Source organism: Paroedura picta, chromosome 10 (assembly GCF_049243985.1).
Source record: "Paroedura picta isolate Pp20150507F chromosome 10, Ppicta_v3.0, whole genome shotgun sequence".
In the NCBI taxonomy this organism is placed as follows: domain Eukaryota; kingdom Metazoa; phylum Chordata; class Lepidosauria; order Squamata; family Gekkonidae; genus Paroedura; species Paroedura picta.
The window spans coordinates 84,552,378-84,571,436 of NC_135378.1; the positions used below are offsets into that span (position 1 = coordinate 84,552,378).

General features: G+C 50.1%; 1 protein-coding gene across 1 annotated transcript in view; it reads left to right on the top strand.

Moving 5' to 3' along the window:
- Window positions 1–19,059, top strand: part of RNF24 (ring finger protein 24) — a 46,118-nt gene that overhangs the window by 20,441 nt on the left and 6,618 nt on the right. The window contains 4 exon segments of the mRNA XM_077301183.1: window positions 7,818–7,967; window positions 15,623–15,665; window positions 16,372–16,398; window positions 16,400–16,414. Of these exon segments, the coding sequence (XP_077157298.1) occupies window positions 7,818–7,967; window positions 15,623–15,665; window positions 16,372–16,398; window positions 16,400–16,414 (235 nt within the window).

The following is a 19,059-nucleotide window of genomic DNA, read 5'->3' on the forward strand; positions in this document are numbered from 1 at the left end:
AAGGGAGCTCTTCGGCCAGGCATTTGGGTTGAGGTTGACCTGAATTCCGTCACCTCCCACTGGCCCCTGAGCCCCCTCCCATGAAAACCACCATCCCCTCCCACAGGGCTGTCAGTGTGTTACTAGTTAAATGGATGTTCTCACCATGTATGTTCCATTATTTTATTGTCTTCCTGTTACGACTGTTTCGCTATTGTTCAATTTACCATGTTGTTTGTACTGATTTTCTCCAGTTCCATGTAAACCGCCCTGAGCCTCAGGGGAGGGTGGTATACACATATGAAGGAGGTCTCCAGGCTGCACCTGGAGGTTGGCATCCCTACGAGTCCCCCAACCTGAAGCCACTAGTCTCGTGCGGCAGAGAACCCATGATCGGTTGTTGTCATTTCAGTCTACAGGAGGGAGGCTGGCGCAGTTGCATGTTGTGCTGTCGGGTGGCAATTTCCTGAGCAGAATAGAAATATAGCTTATCAGGGGAAGATCTAAATTGCAGCCCTTCTCCTCGACTTGCTAGTTTTCCGGGTTCGGGGATGGAGGGGGAGTTGTTTGCCCGTGAGGGCTGTTTGCTGCAAGGATTCTCCCTCTGCAATCCGAGATGGTTAACTCCGAACAGGATCGGTTACCGAAGTGAGAGCTGAGCTGGCCTGCTCCTGCAAAAGCAACAGAGAGGTCATTGGGTCGGAGCTTTCCCAAACGGGGAATTCCGGTGGCTGGATGGAAGAATAACGTCAGGCTCCCAGATGTTTGAACCAAGCGTTTAGACGCGAGAACTCCCAAGCTGTCGGGAATAAATAGTTCACATTCTCAAGAATCCTCGTAGCTTCTGGGGAATTTCCAAGAAGTCTTCTAGAACAATGGAGCTGGAAGCTCTTTAGAATGACATCAGATCTGCACAGGCCCCGCATCTGTCTTGCCCAGACGCTGGTACGGAAATCCGATTCGGCAAATTGGAATTCGGTGCATGAATAATGAAATAACGATGCACAAATAAGTTTCCTAAGAAATCCTAAACTGGAATCCAGGACCAGCTTGGGTTGGGAGGAAATGGTAGCAGGTATTACAAAACAGCTTGAGGACCGGCTAGGCGGGACAGAATCCGTGCAGCGGAAAACAGGCTGCGAGTTCTAGTTCTGCCCCTGGGAGCTGAATTTGCAGGCTTCCTGTGGATTTGCCCGTGGCCGCAAAATGGGTTTTCTCTCGCCACCTGACTTTCCCAAGTTGAGTGCAGAGATCAGATCTGCCGGCGGGAAGTCGCACACATGCTGTCGGATGCGCAGCTATAGCCGCGCACCACATTGCTCAGGAGCTGAACCAACCCTTGGTGGCATTTGAGAGATGGGACAGGACCGGGCACAGCACTGTCTTTGCTTGCGGCAAGACCCAGGTTCAATCCTGACATCTCCGGTTAAACATCGAGGGGATGAAAAAGATCTCGGAGAGTGAGGATAGCACTGAACTGGGTGGACGGGTCTGATTTGGTTTCAGCTGTGCAACCTGATTCACACCTCTGAGACCGACTAGATTTCCAGGGGCACTGCAACCTGCGTAGCTGTTCTTCCATGCCGGTCCCAAGACCCCCCGGCCTGCTCTCTCAGGGGTTCAGAAGGGGTGTGATACAGTTGTCAACTCTGGTTCGGGGAAATTCCTCGAGAGAGGAGAGGAGAGGAGAGGAGAGGAGAGGAGAGGAGAGGAGAGGAGAGGAGAGGAGAGGAGAGGAGAGGAGAGGAGAGGAGAGGAGAGGAGAGGAGAGGAGAGGAGAGGAGAGGAGAGGAGAGGAGAGGAGAGGAGAGGAGAGCTGGTTGTTAATCTCCCAAAGGAATCTCAGAGCAGTTTACAATCGCCTTCCATTCCTCTCCCCGCAATGGACACCCTGTGAGGGAGGTGGGCTGAGAGATGGTCTAGGACAGGGGTAGTCAAACTGCGGCCCTCCAGATGTCCATGGACTACAATTCTCACGAGCCCCTGCCAGCGAATGCTGGCAGGGGCTCGTGGGAATTGTAGTCCATGGACATCTGGAGGGCCGCAGTTTGACTACCCCTGGTCCAGGAGAACTGTGACAGGCCCAAAGTCACCCAGCTGGCTGCATGCGGAGGAGGAGTGGGGGATCCAACCAGGCTCTCCAGATTAGAGGCCCCCGCTCTTTAACTCCCAAACTGGAGTCAACGGGCACATAATACAGGCCCGTCTTTCCCTGTTGGGCAATTTCTGGTTGACCAGAAATTGCGAGATGGGGCGGAGGCCGGTTGTAAAGTGTGTATTTTTGCGTGTCAACACACTTTTGTTTGTTTGCCCCACTTACACGGAATATTGATTAAGGCCGTCTGCACCACCTTATCGCCACTGTTTATACAGCGTGAGAAGCACACACAAGTATTTTAAACAATAATAGTAGGGCCTATTTTTTCCCCCCTCTTGTTTTGGGTGCTGGCAGAGTCTGAAAAACAAACCCGCCGGGTTTTGGGTCGGTAAAAAGGGACGCTTGCAGAACTTTCAAAGCATTGGTAGTGAAAAAGACCGAATCGGAGAAACCGGCCTGAGGGCGAGTCATAAGCCCAGCTCCAGGGACCGTGATAAGACACCGACTGGCGTAAAAGATTTATTTTTTCGGTGTAAGAATGAAACGGGCGGAGGAAATGCTTCATTTTGGCTGAAGGCGCAGAGGCGGGGTCAGAAATCTGCCAGGAAAGGTGGCATGAATTATGTGCTTCCAGAAGAAAAACCGAATTCCCCGCAGGTGGGAGCAGTCTGGTTTTGGCCTTCAAAATGTCATTTTCCCTGGGTTGTCAACCTCCAGCTGGGCCTGGAGATCCCCCAGAATGACAGCTGATCTCTGTAGTACGGAGATTGGTCCCCCTGGAGGAAGTGGCAGCTTTCAGGGGTGGCCTCTGTAGCGTTATAACTGCCTGGACCCCTCCCCTCTCCAACCCCCCTCCCCCCGTAAAAAAAAATCTCCAGGAATTTCCCAACCTGGTGTTGGTAACCCTGCCTTTCCCTCCTTTTACTTGGATGTAAACTGGTTTTGCGCTTGGGCTGCAATATATACATATCAATGGATTTCAGAAGCGAGATCCATAGATTTTGAGCCCTTATGAGAATATTTAAAATATATACTATTGTACAGTGCAGATCATGCAGGTTCTCATTGAAGGGTGGGGTGGATCTTGTGAGCTTTTTCACTCCGTCATGGTGAAAATCCCCTCTTGGTGGCCCCGTGGCTTCTTTCTGTGCAGGCCTCGTGATCCCCACCGTAGGCTCTTGCTTTCTATTTGCACCAGGAGAAAACAGTGTGGGATCCAGCACTGCACTGCTCAGCCTCTTCCAGTGAAGGTTGACAGGTTCCTCTTGGCAACTTGCAGTGTGTGTGTGTGTGTGTGTGGTCACCAGGACCAGCAAGGAGGTCGATCTGATGCTCAATGACATGTCTGCATCTCTGCCCACGTGACCTGGAAGTGATGTCATTACACCCTGTCCCTCGGAGTGATGCTCTGCTACTTGGGCCAAAGTTCTATGGGGATATGTCCCAGATGTGATGATGTCATTCCTGGTCACATGGGATGGACATCAGATGGATCTTTCTGCTGTCCATTGACCTTTTTGCCCTGTTGTTGGCCCTCCAGAGGAATTGGTTGGCAATTGTGCGAGATAGGAGGCTGGACTACATGGTCCTCTGGTCTGATCCAGCAGGACTCCTCTGATGTTCTCTGGTGAAGGTCTCAGCCTCTACGCCCAGGTGTTGGTCCTCTAAAGGAACTGGTTGGCCTCTGTGTGAGGCAGGATGCTGGACTAGATGGACCTCTGGTCTGACCCTGCAGGGCTCTTCTGATGTTCTTATCAGGGCAAGGCCTAGGCCTCTCTGCCCCATTGCTGACCCTCCAGAGGAACTGGTTGGTCCCTGGGTGAACCAGGATGCTGGACTAGATGGACCACTGGTCTCATCCAGCAGGGCTCGTCTGATGTTCTTATATGAAGGCCCTAGCATCTCTACCTTGTTGTTGACCCTCCGGAATAACTGGCTGGCCACGATGTGAGACAGGAGGCTGGACTGGATGGACCATTAATCTGATCCAGGAGAGCTCTTGTTTGGTTCTGACTGTACAGCCTGATTTCCGGTGCTCCCACGTGGGGACCATTTTCACGTACAGCAGGCCTGAGAAAAAGCAGAGGACATTATACTGCTCCGATGTCCCACACGCCAAGGTAAAACTGCGCTTGCCCGGAGAAGGAAGGCAGCGGTTAGCTGATAATTGTGAACAGCAGTGCTCAGTTTTTTTAAAAAATCCCCCTTTTATTGCTGCTTGTAATTTTCCTCTTAACACTGCCGCCTGGCTAGTGGAAATCTCCTCCTCTTGGGTGGAAGCCTAGCCCAGCGCCAAGATAGGAAACCACGCCTGGAAACGAGAAGAGAAAGGCTTTATCTGCCTCTGGGATCATTCACTTGGCCGGAGCAGCGATCGGCACAGGAGTTTTGCGGAGAACAATCGCGTGTCACCCGTGCCGTTTCCAACTTTCCCAGGGGCGATTCCGCCCGAGGAGGCCTGCGGTTCTCTGCTGCTGGGAGAAGAATTTGTTTCAACTCGGCGAGAAGCCGTATGTTGCTCAGCTCCCCCACCTTTCCTAATTCTGTGCAAGTTTGGGGCATCGAGGGTCCTCTGCTCTCCTCCCCGATGGCTCACGCAATGTAAGTCGAGTTGTGCAGACGTTATTTTGTGCGGTATTTCTCACTCTTCAAGCGCCCTGGCGATCAGGTTTCGGAGGGGGAATAAAGTGCGGAAAACAGATAAGTTTTTTTTTCTCTGTGCTTAAGGTTTGTTTGCGCTTCAGCCATGCTGGACATTCTTCTGGATTCGTCACGGAGACCTTTCTCCTCCTCCTCCTTCTTCTTCCAAACGGGAGAGCGAAGCAAGCTTCTTATTACAGTTTTCCCCCTTCCGCCTTCGACTGAAGGAGCCATCGAAGTAGTCGTGACCAGAAGGAAAACAGCCCGTCGAACGCTTTACAGAATTCAAACAATGGCGTCTGTAATCCTTACGGCAGCTCTGGGAGCTGATCCGATATGCTTGTGGCTGAATGAAGGGGCTTTGGCTTGGCAGGTGCTCCTTAGGTAGCCCTGGGCAAGGCGGTCAGTGTCAGCTAGGGTTGTGCGATTCGGCTGGTTCGGCGGCCGTTCCCTCCGGGCGCAGCCAGCGCCACTCCGCGCGGGGGGGAGGGCGGTGCCGGCAGCGGCGTGACAGCGGGCGCAACCACACAGGCACGCCTGCGTGGTTGCGCCCGCTGTCACGCCGCTGCTGGCACCGCCCTCCCCCCCCTGCGGTGCGGCGCTGGCTGCGCCCGGAGGGAACGGCCGCCGAACCAGCCGAATCGCACAACCCTAGTGTCAGCCTCCACTTGCCCACCTGCATAATGGGCCCCTGTGTGAGACAGACAACTGGCCTACCTTGCAGGGCTGTTTGGAGGGTTTTACAGTGCGGGAAAGCGTTCTGAACACTGATTCACTGTTGTCCTCTTATTGAAGGTTTTCGGGAGTGAGTTGCAATCCCTTGTATCTATCAGCGCTGCCCCTGTCCCTAGGCTTTGCTCGTTTGAGCAGAGCCTTTTGCGGGTGGAAGCCGGCAAAATTGGCAAAATGACAACTGTGTGTACACGTGCCTTCTCTGTAGTAGACCCAAATTGTAGAATGGTCTGCTTGCTGGGATCTGGAAGGCTCTTGCTCTTTGGGGTTTCCGCAAACTGCCAAGCGGAATTATTCAAGAGAGCTTTTTTTTTTGTGCACATTTTCTGTTTTAATAACTAGCTGCTAGTGGTTTCCTCAGTGCTCCCTACAACGCTGCTTCCTCTCCCCCCCCCACACACACACATGCACACGCCTGTTTTCACCGTGCAATCCTCTGCGGACTTTTATTTTAACATTCTAAGTTAGCATCAATGCATCTCAACAGTGCCGTTATAGTGCTGAAGCGCTGTATTCGTTTAGCACTATAGCACTCAACATAGAACATTACAAAAAAACCCAAGAAGATTGTGTGGTAAAAAGGGGCGGGGTGAGGGTAGCAGCAGTGTTTGAAATGACCCTAGATCTGGCGTGGCCATGCTGTGGCTCTCCACATGTCCATGGCCTACAACTCCCATGAGCCCCTGCCAGCATGCTGGCAGGGGCTCATGGGAGTTGTAGGCCATGGACACCTGGAGAGCCACAGCTTGGCCAGGCCTGTCGTAGAGCTTCAGAGCCGGCACATTAACTAAGGAAACTCGCTGCATGAAACTCCCGTCCCTGTATCAATTTACTCGAAACCGGGCCAACAACGAATAACACCCCGTGGAGAACGATAGCGCAAAAATCTTCAAAAGCAGGACTGGGACGGAAGGGTTCAAACAGTTGCACTGGTAAAAGGGGTGAGAGCCATGCAGGCGGTTTCCATACCACTGAACGTAGCACGTCGGAAGCTCATGCTTAGGTTCGGCCCGGCTTGAGATTTCTGGTGGTTTCCACGTTTCCGTCATCTTTCGTGGCGTTCGCCGAATGCGCCACCCTGTTAATCGCCCTAGGTGTGGACCGCGGAATTTGCCTTGCGTCTCAGCGAAAAGTGCAGGCTGTCGATAACGTAAAATTAGCGATGCTGTTGAGGCTGTTTGGTTGAAAGAGAATGGGAAGAAGAGAGGCTTGAAGTGTTGGGGGAGCTGGAAGCTGAAGGGAGACTGGCATCCTGTGTCATTTCTGTCGTGTGGCGGGATTTGATCCTACACCCCTTGCAGCTTGGTGTAGTGATTCAGGACGGCGACGTCACATCTGGCTTTGTTTCATGTCTGCATTTTGATTCCCCTCTCCTCCACATGCAGCCAGCTGGTTGACTTTGGGCTTGTCACAGTCCTGATAATGCTGTTCTCCCAGAACTGTTCTGTCAGAGCTCTCTCAGTCCTACCTACCTTCCGGAGTGTCTGTTGTGGAGAGAGGAAGGGAAGGTGACTGTAAGCCGCTTTGAGACTCCTATGGCCAGGGAAAGCCAACTCTTCTATGCAAGGAATGTGAAAAATGTAAACATCGTTTCCATCTGTCTGAGAGCCATCGTGTTGTCATGGTTGAGAATAGCAGCCTGTAATCTGGAGAACCAGGTTCGATTCCCTACTCCTCTTCTGCATGCAGCCAGGCGGGGAACCTTGGACCACTCCCAGTTCTCTCCGAGCTCTCTCGGCATCACAAGGCTCACAGGACGTCTGTTGTGGGGAAAGAAATGGAAAGCAATTGTAAGCCACTTTGAGAATCCTTCAGGCAGTGAAAAGCGGCCTTTCAGTTCTGGTGTCTGATGTGGATAGCCCAGGGAAGCCTGATTGAACCAGTTTTGGAAAGCTAAGCTGGGCTGACCTTGGTTAGTTTTTGGATGGGGGACCTCCAAGGCTTTGGGTGGCAGTTCCATTGAGGAACACTAGGGGTCGTGACGGGGAGGCCAGCAATGCAAAAGAAACACCTTTGATTACCTGTGAAGTATTTCAGATCAAAAACGAAATCCCATGGCAAGAACTGGTTTCTTCTTCCTCTAATTTCATTAACTGTGCTCCTTGTTCTCTAATATGATAGCAACCAAAACAAGGTCCCAGGTGTTCTTATCCTTCTGTCCTAACCTTCATCAGTGGTTGCAAATCATTTTCTGGAAAAAAAAAACATTATCTGGAAACCACTTCTTGCCATTGGATTTCGTTGTAAAGGCCCGTGACAGCAAACCACCTTCCAGCGCCCCTTGCCCGGCTGGCAGACGTGCCATGCAGTAAATCATTCCACTTCCGCAAATTCTCACCGCCTCTGTTTGTTCTCGTTTTTTTTACAGACCATCCATGAGCTCAGACTTCCAGCATTACAGTTTCAGGATGCCAAATATTGGATTCCAGAACCTGCCTCTGAACATATACATTGTGGTCTTTGGCACAGCGATCTTCGTCTTCATCCTCAGCTTGCTCTTCTGCTGCTACCTGATCAGGTAAACAAGCCGCCTCCCTCGCTAGCTGGAGCATGCCCACCTGTTCAAGCGGGTCCTCAGGTTGGTCTGAAGTCACAGGACACAGTTGGCATCTGGTAGCACCTTGAAGGCTGACAATTCCAAGGGAGTGAGCATTCGTGCGCACTGCGCACTTCCTCAGACAATGAAACGGGAGCTGTTGTTTCTGCAAGGCCCTTGCGTGTGAGAAATGCCTTCATTACTGCCATGTGCTAATCCATGACCCACCCTCTACTTATCGATGGGGCTTTGTAAGTCCCATTTCATTGCCTGACATTGTGTGTGTGTGTGTGTGCACGAAGGCTCACGCCCGGAATAAAACTCTTGCTTATTTATTTATATTTTAATTGATATACTGGCGCACTCAAGGACTCACAGCGGTTTACAATAAAAGATTAAAACAACCCAACCCATAAAATCCCCAATACATTAGAAGATGGCTATTAATTGGAGTTAATTCCCCATCTCCCCTCCCCTGTCCAGCTGCAGCCAGGAGCTCTTTCATTAGAATCTCACGGATTCTAGAGGATCTGCCAGTAGTAACTCAGGGACATCAATCTTAAAGGTGCCACTGGACTCAGACCTTGTTCTGGAGCATGTCCAGTTTGTCTTCTTCCAGGCAGGCTGGGTGGATTCACATCGCTGCTGCCAGTTGCTCTTTTTTGGGTCTTAACCTGTCATGAGCCCTTTGCACTGGACTGCCTGGATACCTTCGGGTTTCGTGAATTGGTGCAGTCCATGGGCTCGTCGTAACTGTATATAGATTTTATTGATTGATTGATATGGGTTATTTTAATTGTCGCCCATCTGAAGGGTCTCCCGGTGACTTACAAGTTAGTGGTGGGGGGGACACAGAATTGTTTGCAGCTTAGGACCTTCTGGCACATCCTTTTCTTCTCCGTCTCCTGTGCATAATTTGCATCCCTTTCTCCTTCAGAAATGGACAATATCCACCTAATACCCATTTGCTGCCCTTAGGGCAGGGGTAGTCAACCTGTGGTCCTCCAGATGTCCATGGACTACAATTCCCATGAGCCCCTGCCAGCAAATGCTGGCAGGTGCTCATGGGAATTGTAGTCCATGGACATCTGGAGGACCACAGGTTGACTACCCCTGCCTTAGGGGACCTGCTCTTTCTTTTAGCAGGGTTTCAGTATGCAAAGAAGGTGCCCTAGGCAGGCTCTTTAAAGAAGAAATCGCTTTATAGAGAAGAGAAACTCAGTTGTAAAGAAAAGAGTACAAAGAGGGTCTGAGCTGTCTTGTTCTGGAGGCAGTCTGGGAGGAGGGGAGGCTGAAAGGAGCAGGAAATCTCCAGCGGAGCCAATGAGTGCTAAATATGCTAAGTACCTTAAACACAGGATGGCAAGATTGCCACCTTGCCGATAATACAATACAGTAGAATAACCCCGTTCAAAAAGACAAAGATGGCAGGCCTAACATCCCAGCAGACCCATATTCCTCATTCACTTCTTCCCCGCAGTGTCAACAGATGTAAAGCTGGGCCATGGATGGCCCCAGGGGGATCCAGATGCCACAAGAGGGGAGGGAGGACCCGATTTTATAGCCCAGTGCGCAGCCCAGCCTCAACCAAAAACCTCCGTCTTACAGGCCCTGTGGAGCTCTGACAGGACCCTCAGCTCTTCTGGGAGCTCTTTACCCTAAAAATGCAAGAATGCAGAAGGAAACAGGGCATAGCTGCACCACCTGCAAGTTATGTAGGCACTCTGGTGACATTGGGGAAGGGCAACGCTCTGGCCTTGGGACGAAACTCTATGGTAAGAAGCTAGTTCTGCCATAGAGTTTTGCCCACAAACCAGAGTGTAAGCCCCTCAACGTCACTGAGGTTATTTCAGAGTGTTGTAGCAACGTCAGTTTGCTTACGGCTTCTTCCCTCCCTGCTCCCAGTATGTCCCAGTATGTTTCCCTCATCCCCTGCTGGCTGGTCTGACAGATCTGGCCACCTGGATCACAACGCTTGTCTTGCTTGGTGGTCTCCCATCCAGGGGCAGACCCTGATAAAATTCTGAGCCCTGACGAGATCATGCTAGGCCGGGCCCTTTAATTTGCCCTCCAGAATCCCAGCCTCCTTTTGGCTTCCTGCCCCCCAGAACAGCTGCGGTGCTTTCCGGCTTCCCTGTGCTCATCAGCTATAACTAGGCTGCTTCAGGAACTCTGAACGTTCCTGACCCATTCCTTCATCACCTTTGCAAGGCATTTGTTGCACCGGAACCAAAGAGATTATAAAGACATCTTTTTTACATCCAGCAAAGTGAAAATTACATAAAACTCAGTGATGTAGAAATGAACATAAAATTACCCAGAAAGCATGCATAAAGTTTTCACAAGTCCTTATTATAGCTGGCAAAGATGTAGGCTCCTGTGCAAGGTGATAAAGGGATTTCTACCTGTCAAGAGGTACCCCTGTTAGCCGCTCTTCTGGGAGACCTTGAACATTTGGTAGAAGAGGTCTACTAATTTCATTCCTTGGCTCCGAATAATATTATTATTGTTGTTGTTGGCTTTTATACCCCGCTTTTCACTGCCCGAAAGAGTCTCAAAGTGGCTTACGATCGCCTTCCCTTCCTCTCCCCACAACAGACACCCTGTAAGTTAGGTGGGAGTGAGAGATCTCTGAGAGAGCTGCTCTGTCAGAACAGCTCCAGTAGGACTGTGACTAGCCCCATGCCACCCAGCTGACTGCATGTGGAGGAGCAGGCAACCAAACCCAGATCACCAGCTTAGAAGCCACCATGGTAAACCATTATGCCATGCTGGTAAAAATTGCAGTAGAGTTAAGAGCCTCTTGTGGCGCAGAGTGGTAAGGCAGCAGACATGCAGTCTGAAAGCTCTGCCCATGAGGTTGGGAGTTCGATCCCAGCAGCCGGCTCAAGGTTGACTCAGCCTTCTATCCTTCTGAGGTCAATGAAATGAGTACCCAGCTTGCTGGGGGGTAAACGGTAATAACTGGGGAAGGCACTGGCAAACCACCCCGTATTGAGTCTGCCGTGAAAACGCTGGAGGGCGTCACCCCAAGGGTCAGACATGACCCAGTGCTTGCACAGGGGATACCTTTGCCTTTACCTTTAATATGTGAGTGAATTGTTCAGGGCCGCAGCTCTAAAAGAGCTTGCTTTCAGGATCCTGTCCTCCTTTTGCTTTCATGCCTTCTAATACAGCAGCAATGCCTCTTGGCTTTTCTTATACCTTCCAGCTAAGGTGCTTCGGGAATTCCGGAACATTCTGGACACACAAAAAGGCCATTCTCTCTCTCTCTCTCTCTCTCTCCTCACCTTTGGAGTCTAATTTAACACAGAGATGCTCTCACTGGCCATGTACTGGCTGAAGTGTGTGGAAGGAGATTAATCATGTACCAGGTTTCCTCCCTCTGAGGGGCAGAGAGCCGAGGATCCACCCCTCATAGCTGCTTAATGTCAAAAGCCATGGCCTGGGAGGCAAGATTACTTATTGGACAAATGTTTTCCCCAGTCCTCTCTGGGGACTGTTTTCTCAGAACGGAAAGGGGCATTCAGTTCAAAGGATCTTCCTTCGTGCAAATTCTCAGTCCACAGTTTAGGATTGCAGCTATTAAAGGCACCGTTCCTAGAGAACTGGGGCGAGGGGGAATTTTTGTCCTCTAGGGTGAGATTTTTATTTATTTAGAGGAGGAAGAAAAAGAGAGTTAGTTTTTTTATACCCTGCTTTTCTCTACCCGAAGGAGTCCCAAAGTGGCCTACAACCCCTTTTCCCTTCCTCTCCCCACAACAGACACCCCGTCAGGTGGGTGGGCCTGAGAGCTCTCTGAGAGGACTGCTCTGTGAGAACAGCTGTAACAAGACTGTGACTAGCCCAGGCTCACCCAGCTGGCTGCATGGGGAGGAGTTGGGGGATCAAGCCCAGTTCTCCAGACTAGAAGCTGCCGCTCTTAACCACTATACCATACTAGTTGTATTTAATATTTAAAAGATTTCTTGGCTGCCTTTCTCTAGATAGCTTACAATATTAATAATATATATATTTAAAACATTGGAGGGGACTTGGCTTTGTTTGGTTTCTAACGGGGAAGTTTCCTTTGCTTTCTCCAAGTTTGTTCCTTAGTGACTTAGCATTTAAAGTGGAGATCCCCAGGGTGCTGCGCATGAAAGCAGTAAATGAAACGACCAAAGCCCAAGACTGCATGGATTTCGCATTATCCTTGCAGCTGCCCTTAGGAGCCGTCTCAAGTCACTCCCTGCCCCTGTCAAGCGACTTCCGGAAAAAGTTTAGTCGGGCAACTTTCCACCGGACGGCAGTTCCGCCCACAGTCCCTGCAAATACCCCCTGACCTCGATGCGGTTCCTGGAGGCTTAAACGTTGCTCAATTATTTTTCTTAGAGGAGTCTTGTGGTCTCAACTATTCCTGGACGCTATGTACGAGGTTGTCATTTGTCAGGAGAAGGCTGTGTTCCCACTGGAATGGGGGCTCTGAGATCCGTTGACTGCGATGGGCCTTCGCTCTGCAGAGAAGTTATGTGCCGTGCTGGCAAGAAGAGAAGAAATTCTGATAGTTACGGCGAAAGCAGTTGAGGAATGCAAAGGCCCCCCCCTTCTATATCAGGGGTAGTCAACCTGTGGTCCTCCAGATGTCCATGGACTACAATTCCCATGAGCCCCTGCCAGCAAATGCAGGGGCTCCTGGGAATTGTAGTCCATGGACATCTGGAGGACCACAGGCTGACTACCCCTGCCCTACATCACTTTGGGTTTTTGCACATGGCCCTGTGGTTTTAATTGTTTTTTCTCTCGTTGCTACTAATAGAGGTGGCCTTTAATACGTGTTTAATGTTTTAAAGTTTTTAATTAACCTTCATGTTCTTATTGCTGTGTAATGCAGGGGTAGTCAACCTGTGGTCCTCCAGATGTCCATGGACTACAATTCCCAGGAGCCCCTGCCAGCGGCTGGCAGGGGCTCCTGGGAATTGTAGTCCATGGACATCTGGAGGATCACAGGTTGACTACCCCTGTTCTAGAGCAGGTATTCTCAACCTGGGAAACCTTGGCGTTTCATAACGGCCCTGTAAGGGTTTCCCGAATGGGTGTGGGTTAATTCATGTTTTACATATTTTTAAAATTTGGTAAACATTTATCGGGTGATAATAATCATAGATGGTCATGTAACTCCCTCCCCAAATGGCTAATGATGGGCCTGGAGGGGGTGGGCAGGGGAGGGGCCCCAGGTGGGTGCATGCACAGCTCTGCTTCCCGACAATATTCTGCACAATCGTGCCACTTTTGGGGTTTCTTGAAGCCCGATGGATGTTTCAGGGGGTTCTCAATGTTAAAGAAGTTGAAAAAGGGTGGCTGAAGGTATTCCTGGCAGCACAAGCTTCTGAGATCGCATCTCTTGGAAGAAATGGCAGCGTTGGGAGGTGTTTGCTAGATTGCTAGGTCTGGGTTGGGAATTGGCCTGGAGAAGGTGGAATTTGGGGCAGGGAGGGACCTCGGTGGAATACAACGCTATGGAGTTCACCCTCCAAAGCAAGCATTTTCTCCGGGGGGGGGGTAATCTCTGTCACCTGGAGATAAGCCACAAAACAGAGGGAATCCCCAGGCCCCACATGGGGACCACCATCCCTGTGTTATAACCTGCTGAGCATCTTTTCTGCCCCGAGCCCCGCCCTCCTTAGATTCCTTCCCCAAATCTCCCCAAATTTCAGAGCGCCACCCCTTTCGCCAGAGGGTGCGGGCAGCCCAGTTTCATTTCTGCAAGCACTGCTATCGTGTGTCCAAGAGCGTGTATCAAGACTCTTTCTCTTAAGGAGCTAGTGAAAGAGGAGACACTGAGCAGATAACGGCCTCCAAGGGTCGTTTGAAATGTAAACGCAGAGTGGATTTGTAGGGAACGAAAAAGGGGGCCCTCTGGCAGCGTGCCCACCCTGCAGAGGAACTGGGAACATGTGTGCCCTCAGTGCGCCCTCTGCCTCTCCCACTGCCCCTCTCTTGCAAACTGAGTCCTTGTCGAGGTTTTTTTCTTCTAGGCTGTGCTATCTGTTTTACAGATTTCTGTCTTTGAACTCGGAGAGATTAGGTGGGCTATTAATGGAGGTAAATCTATTAAAATGCTCTTCCCCCACCCTATAGTTGCTTTCCGGTGAATCATTTGCAAATTTTTTTGTTTGCTTTGTTGGGGAAAAAAACACACCCCTATTTGGACCAGGGAAATGAAAGGGGAAATTCTCCATGGAGATGATGTAAAATCCATTTTAAGAGTAAAATGTCAAGTCTTAAAACAGCTAGCCTTGTCTTAAAGCAGTCTCTCCCTCTCCCCAGATGGTCGTAGGAACCGTAGTCCTGTCCTAGGAAGCTGCAATATTAACTAGAGTCCTTGTTGCCCTCCGTAAACTTCACTTCCCAGGGTCGTTTTTCGGGTAGGGGGGAAGTGAAATCATGACCATTAAACGGAAATTATTTTACAGGACTGATATGCCCTTTGGAGGGAGCGGGGCAGAGGGTGATGGTTGCTGAAGGGAAAACACCCCCCTAAAATGTCAGCAGTTAAGACCGAGCAATTTGGACAGATGTGCACAGCTCCCCTAACAGTAGGCCGTTTGAGCTGGAAAAATACGCAGATGCAAATCGTTAGTACACCCAGGTTACGGCCATGTTTTTATGACTTCTGTTGCAAGAATAACACTTCGCCAGAATGGGGAGAGAATATTTCAGTGTATCAAATCTAACTTCTCGAGCAGGGGCAATTCCATCGAGCGTGCCTCTTTTTCCTCGTGTTTGCTTCCAAGGGCCAGGATCTTATTGCCTCCTTCTCTGGTTTCTCCTACTCTGGTGAGCTTCCCATGAATAAAAACAAAAGACTCTTAAGGCAAAGGAAAGAACGGTTGTCTAACTGACCGGTTGCATCTACAGTTTAGAAAGCCAAATTCTAAAAGGTTACCATGAAGGGTTATGCCAAATGCTACGGTAGTGATTCCTTGACAATTGGGTACCACACGGGAAAATATGTTGGCCTTTCTCCCCGTTGCAAACAAATCAGGGGATTCTTGCCTCATCAGATGGGAAGTTTAAGGCCTGGTCTAGCAAACAGCCAGTCGCTTGACACAAAGCCTTTCTGGAACACAGGCAGAGGGGTTGCATATTCTTCAAAAGAAAGAACCAACCCATCCCAGAAAGCCAGCCATTAAGGAGAGAATACTAGGCTGGAACGCTTCTCCCTGATGTCTTGATTTCTAGAAAATCAGAGTCCAATAGCACCTTTAACAGCAACAAAGATTTATTCAAGGTGGGAGCTCTCGAGTGCATGCATAGAGTTCAATAGCAAGGTTGATTCAAGGTGGGAGCTGAAATCAGTTTTTGTTGGTCTGAAAAGAGCTATTGGACTCTGATTTTGATGTGCTACTTCAGACCAACACGGCTACCCATTTTAATCTAGTTTTCTAGATGCAGGGATAGATTTTTTTTTGGGGGGGGGGGAGCATATAGTGACACAATTCCTGCCATCTTGAGTTTACAGGGGTGCGATCCAGAAGCAGTTTGACTTTCTGATTGGCCATTATAGACGGGGCTAAGTGTCATGGTGTTGGCGTTTGTGTGATATTTTTGTGCCTTCCCTGTTCATGGATTCTTTTTGTTTCTTTTGCGGTTTGCAGGCTTCGACATCAAGCCCACAAAGAGCTCTATGCTTACAAACAGGTGAGCCATTCTCTCCTCACTTTCGGTTTCTAGAATTTGCTGTCTCGCACACAGGGGATGAAGTTTTGGGCAGAGATGATCCGGAATGGGTGGCCAGGCATGTAGACACAAGGATATCAGAAGAGCCTTGCTGGATCAGATCAGTGGCCCATCTAGTCTAGGCATCCCATCTCACACAGTGGCCAACCAGTCCCCCTGAAGGGCCAACCAATAGGGCAGAGAGGCCAAGGCTTTCCCCCTGATAAGAACATCAGAACAGCCCTACTGGATCAGATCAGTGGTCCATCTAGTCCATCCTTCTATCTCACACAGTAGCCAACCAGTTCCTCCTGGGGGCCAATAACAGGACAGAGAGGCCAAGGCTTTCATAAGAACATCAGAAAAGCCCTGCTGGATCAGGCCAGTGATCCATCTAGTCTAGCCCTCCTGTCTCCCACAGTGGCCAACCAGTAGCTCTGGAGGGTAAACAACAGTAACTTGGTTGCAATCACCTTTTCCATGTTCCCAGCTAGCTATGGGCTAAATGTTACGGTGGGCCCTTTGTGTTGAAAATTGTGGTTGAAGCCTCATGGTCCTTTCGAATAAGAAGTAAGATGCGTTTTTTTCCATGGGCCCGTTCTGTCTGGCAGGCAATAAATCATTTTTGCAGCTACACACCGTCCTACCTCGTTTCCTCTGTTGTTAACGTGTGCTTCTTTCCTTGCAGGTTATCCTAAAGGAAAAAGTAAAAGAAACTTAACCTGCACGAGGTGAGCGGGCTTCTTACTTCTCTTCCAAGGTCACTCACCCGGCTTTCCTGTGGAGGAAACCAGTCCTGGTTCTCCAGATTAGAGGCTGCTGCTCTTAACCACTGGCTCCCATAAAGGTGCCACTGGACCGAAACTTTGTTCCCGAAAAAACCTGCTGGGGACTCAAATCCAGGTGTTCAACTGCAAACCGACACGGTTACCCTCCTGAAATGGTCTTTAAATTTTGTGACCCTTTTCCCGACCTCATTTGGCACAGAAACTGCCCTGAGCCGTAGGGGAGGACGGTATAAAAATCAAAATCAATAAATAAACAACTGCCTTTTTTTTTTAACGCAAAGACTTCAGTAAAACCTGCAAGCCACAAACATCTGTTGGCCACGAACATCCCCTTGGCTCAATGAAATGTGAGCCAGGTCAGTTGGCTGGTGACCTATATCCCAGTTCTGGCCAGAAACCTCTGAGCTCTATAACAGCTAAAATCTTTCTTGGTTCTCTTGTGTGTGTGGGGGGGGCGGGCCTTGGTGCCTAGCGGCCTTGATCCAGTGGCTGGCAGAGGACTAAATTTAAATTTTGGGACATTGGAGAGCTGGAGGGAGGGGAGGAGCCTGGCTCTGGCCATTACACCCATGTCTTTAGGATGCTTTAGGATTGCTTTGGGCTGATCCTGCGTTGAGCAGGGGGTTGGACTAGATGGGCCTCTTTGGCCCCTTCCAACTCTATGGTTCTATGATTCTATGTCTTCAACGCCCCTGAACCCTACTCTGTTGTACCGTTGCAAAGCGGCCAGGTGAGGAGACTGGTTATGCAACCCGGAGGCGCCTGTCCCCCGCCAAGAGCCGCAGAAATGAAGAAGTTATTTATGCAGCTATAGATCCCAGTGTGGGGGCAGGAAGGGAAAAGGAGCTTCCCAGTGAGGCCTGCAAAGGGCTACCCCAGAGAGATATTTTCCCCCGAGAGAAGCACTAGCAGAACTTTCACAAGAGGGAAGCTGGCTGAAGCAACCAGGCCAAAACACATTGTTGACAACGTGCAAGGGTTACGCATGCGCTCGACTTGACTTGCGGTGAACACAAGCTCCGAAACTCAGTTTAATGTTGAAAGCAGGGGTAGTCAACCTGTGGTCCTCCAGATGCCCATGGACTACAATTCCCATGAGCCCCTGCCAGCGAACGCTGGCAGGGGGCTCATGGGAATTGTAGTCCATGGGCATCTGGAGGACCACAGGTTGACTACCCCTGCTTTAAAGCCCCTAGCAGTGTGACCACGGAGGTAGACAGAACAGCCTCAGCCTGCCTTCCTAAGTGCTCTCAACGTAGCAGCACGTCTAGCAGAACTTGATTCCCTGTTTAGGGCTGCAGCGCTGATCTTACTTTGATGCAGGAAATGGGAGATTTTCCCCGTCTGCTCGCTCTCGGTTCACAAATGCAGGTGCTTTCCCCCATATCTTTTGCTGACTGTCCTCTCCTCTCTGGTTGCCTTGCTTCTCTTTCAGATCTGCGCTGTTTGTCTGGAGGGAATTTAAGCCCAAAGATGAACTGGGGATCTGTCCCGTGCAAACATGCCTTCCACAGAAAGTAAGTGCCAGTGCCGTAGATTGCACCAAAAATAATCTTGGCAGTTAATTAACAGCTTAGGTAAAGGTATCCCCTGTGCAAGCACCGAGTCATGTCTGACCCTTGGGGTGACGCCCTCTAGCGTTTTCATGGCAGACTCAATACGGGGTGGTTTGCCAGTGCCTTCCCCAGTCATTACCGTTTACCCCCCAGCAAGCTGGGTACTCATTTTACCGACCTCGGAAGGATGGAAGGCTGAGTCAACCTTGAGCCGGCTGCTGGGATCAAACTCCCAGCCTCATGGGCAGAGCTTTCAGACTGCTGCCTTACCACTCTGCGCCACAAGAGGCTCCAATTAACAGTTTAAGGAAGGCCAAAAGAATCCCTCAACAAAATGAGGTTTGACTTTGAGATTGGCAGATGTCATGACTTTCCCACCTGTTCTCTCAGTGTCCCTCCAGCCCTGGCTTTAGAGCTGTATGGAAAGCTCCCCAAACACTTGATTTGATCTAGAAACAGGTTGGAGGACAGGCTGCAACACGGTTGGAGGACAGCTGGATTGTGTCAGAGTGCTCGACTTCCAGACAAGTAAACTTCTATTTCAGAAAGGTCTCTTTATTCAGAGGCGTAGACATCCAACAAAGCCACAGGCAGATCTGAAGTTACACACAAGGGTTTTGCATATATAAAACACAAACACATTCCCTTCCCTCCCTCCCTCGGGAAGGTGATGACTCGGGTTTCAAAGACCAAACAATCCTACAATCTAAGTACAAAGCACAGGGAGGCAGTGCGGGGAGAGAAAGCTCGGTGAAGCTTTGGTGTGGGAACCAAAAGTCACACACTACAGGACCAGCCTTGAGGTGCAAAGCAGAAACAGGAAACTGGGAAGTATCACAGGCTTGGCAAAAGCAGACAGCTCTAATAATCAATCACAATCAATATGACAGAGTTCCCGGGACAGATTGGAGTTCAGTAACCAATAAGGTTTTTGGGGGATCGAACTTTCAAGAGCTGATTCTTCATCAGGCACTTAAAGGAGCATTGACTCTCAAAAGGTTGTTTCCTGAAAACCTTGTTGGTTCCTTAGAT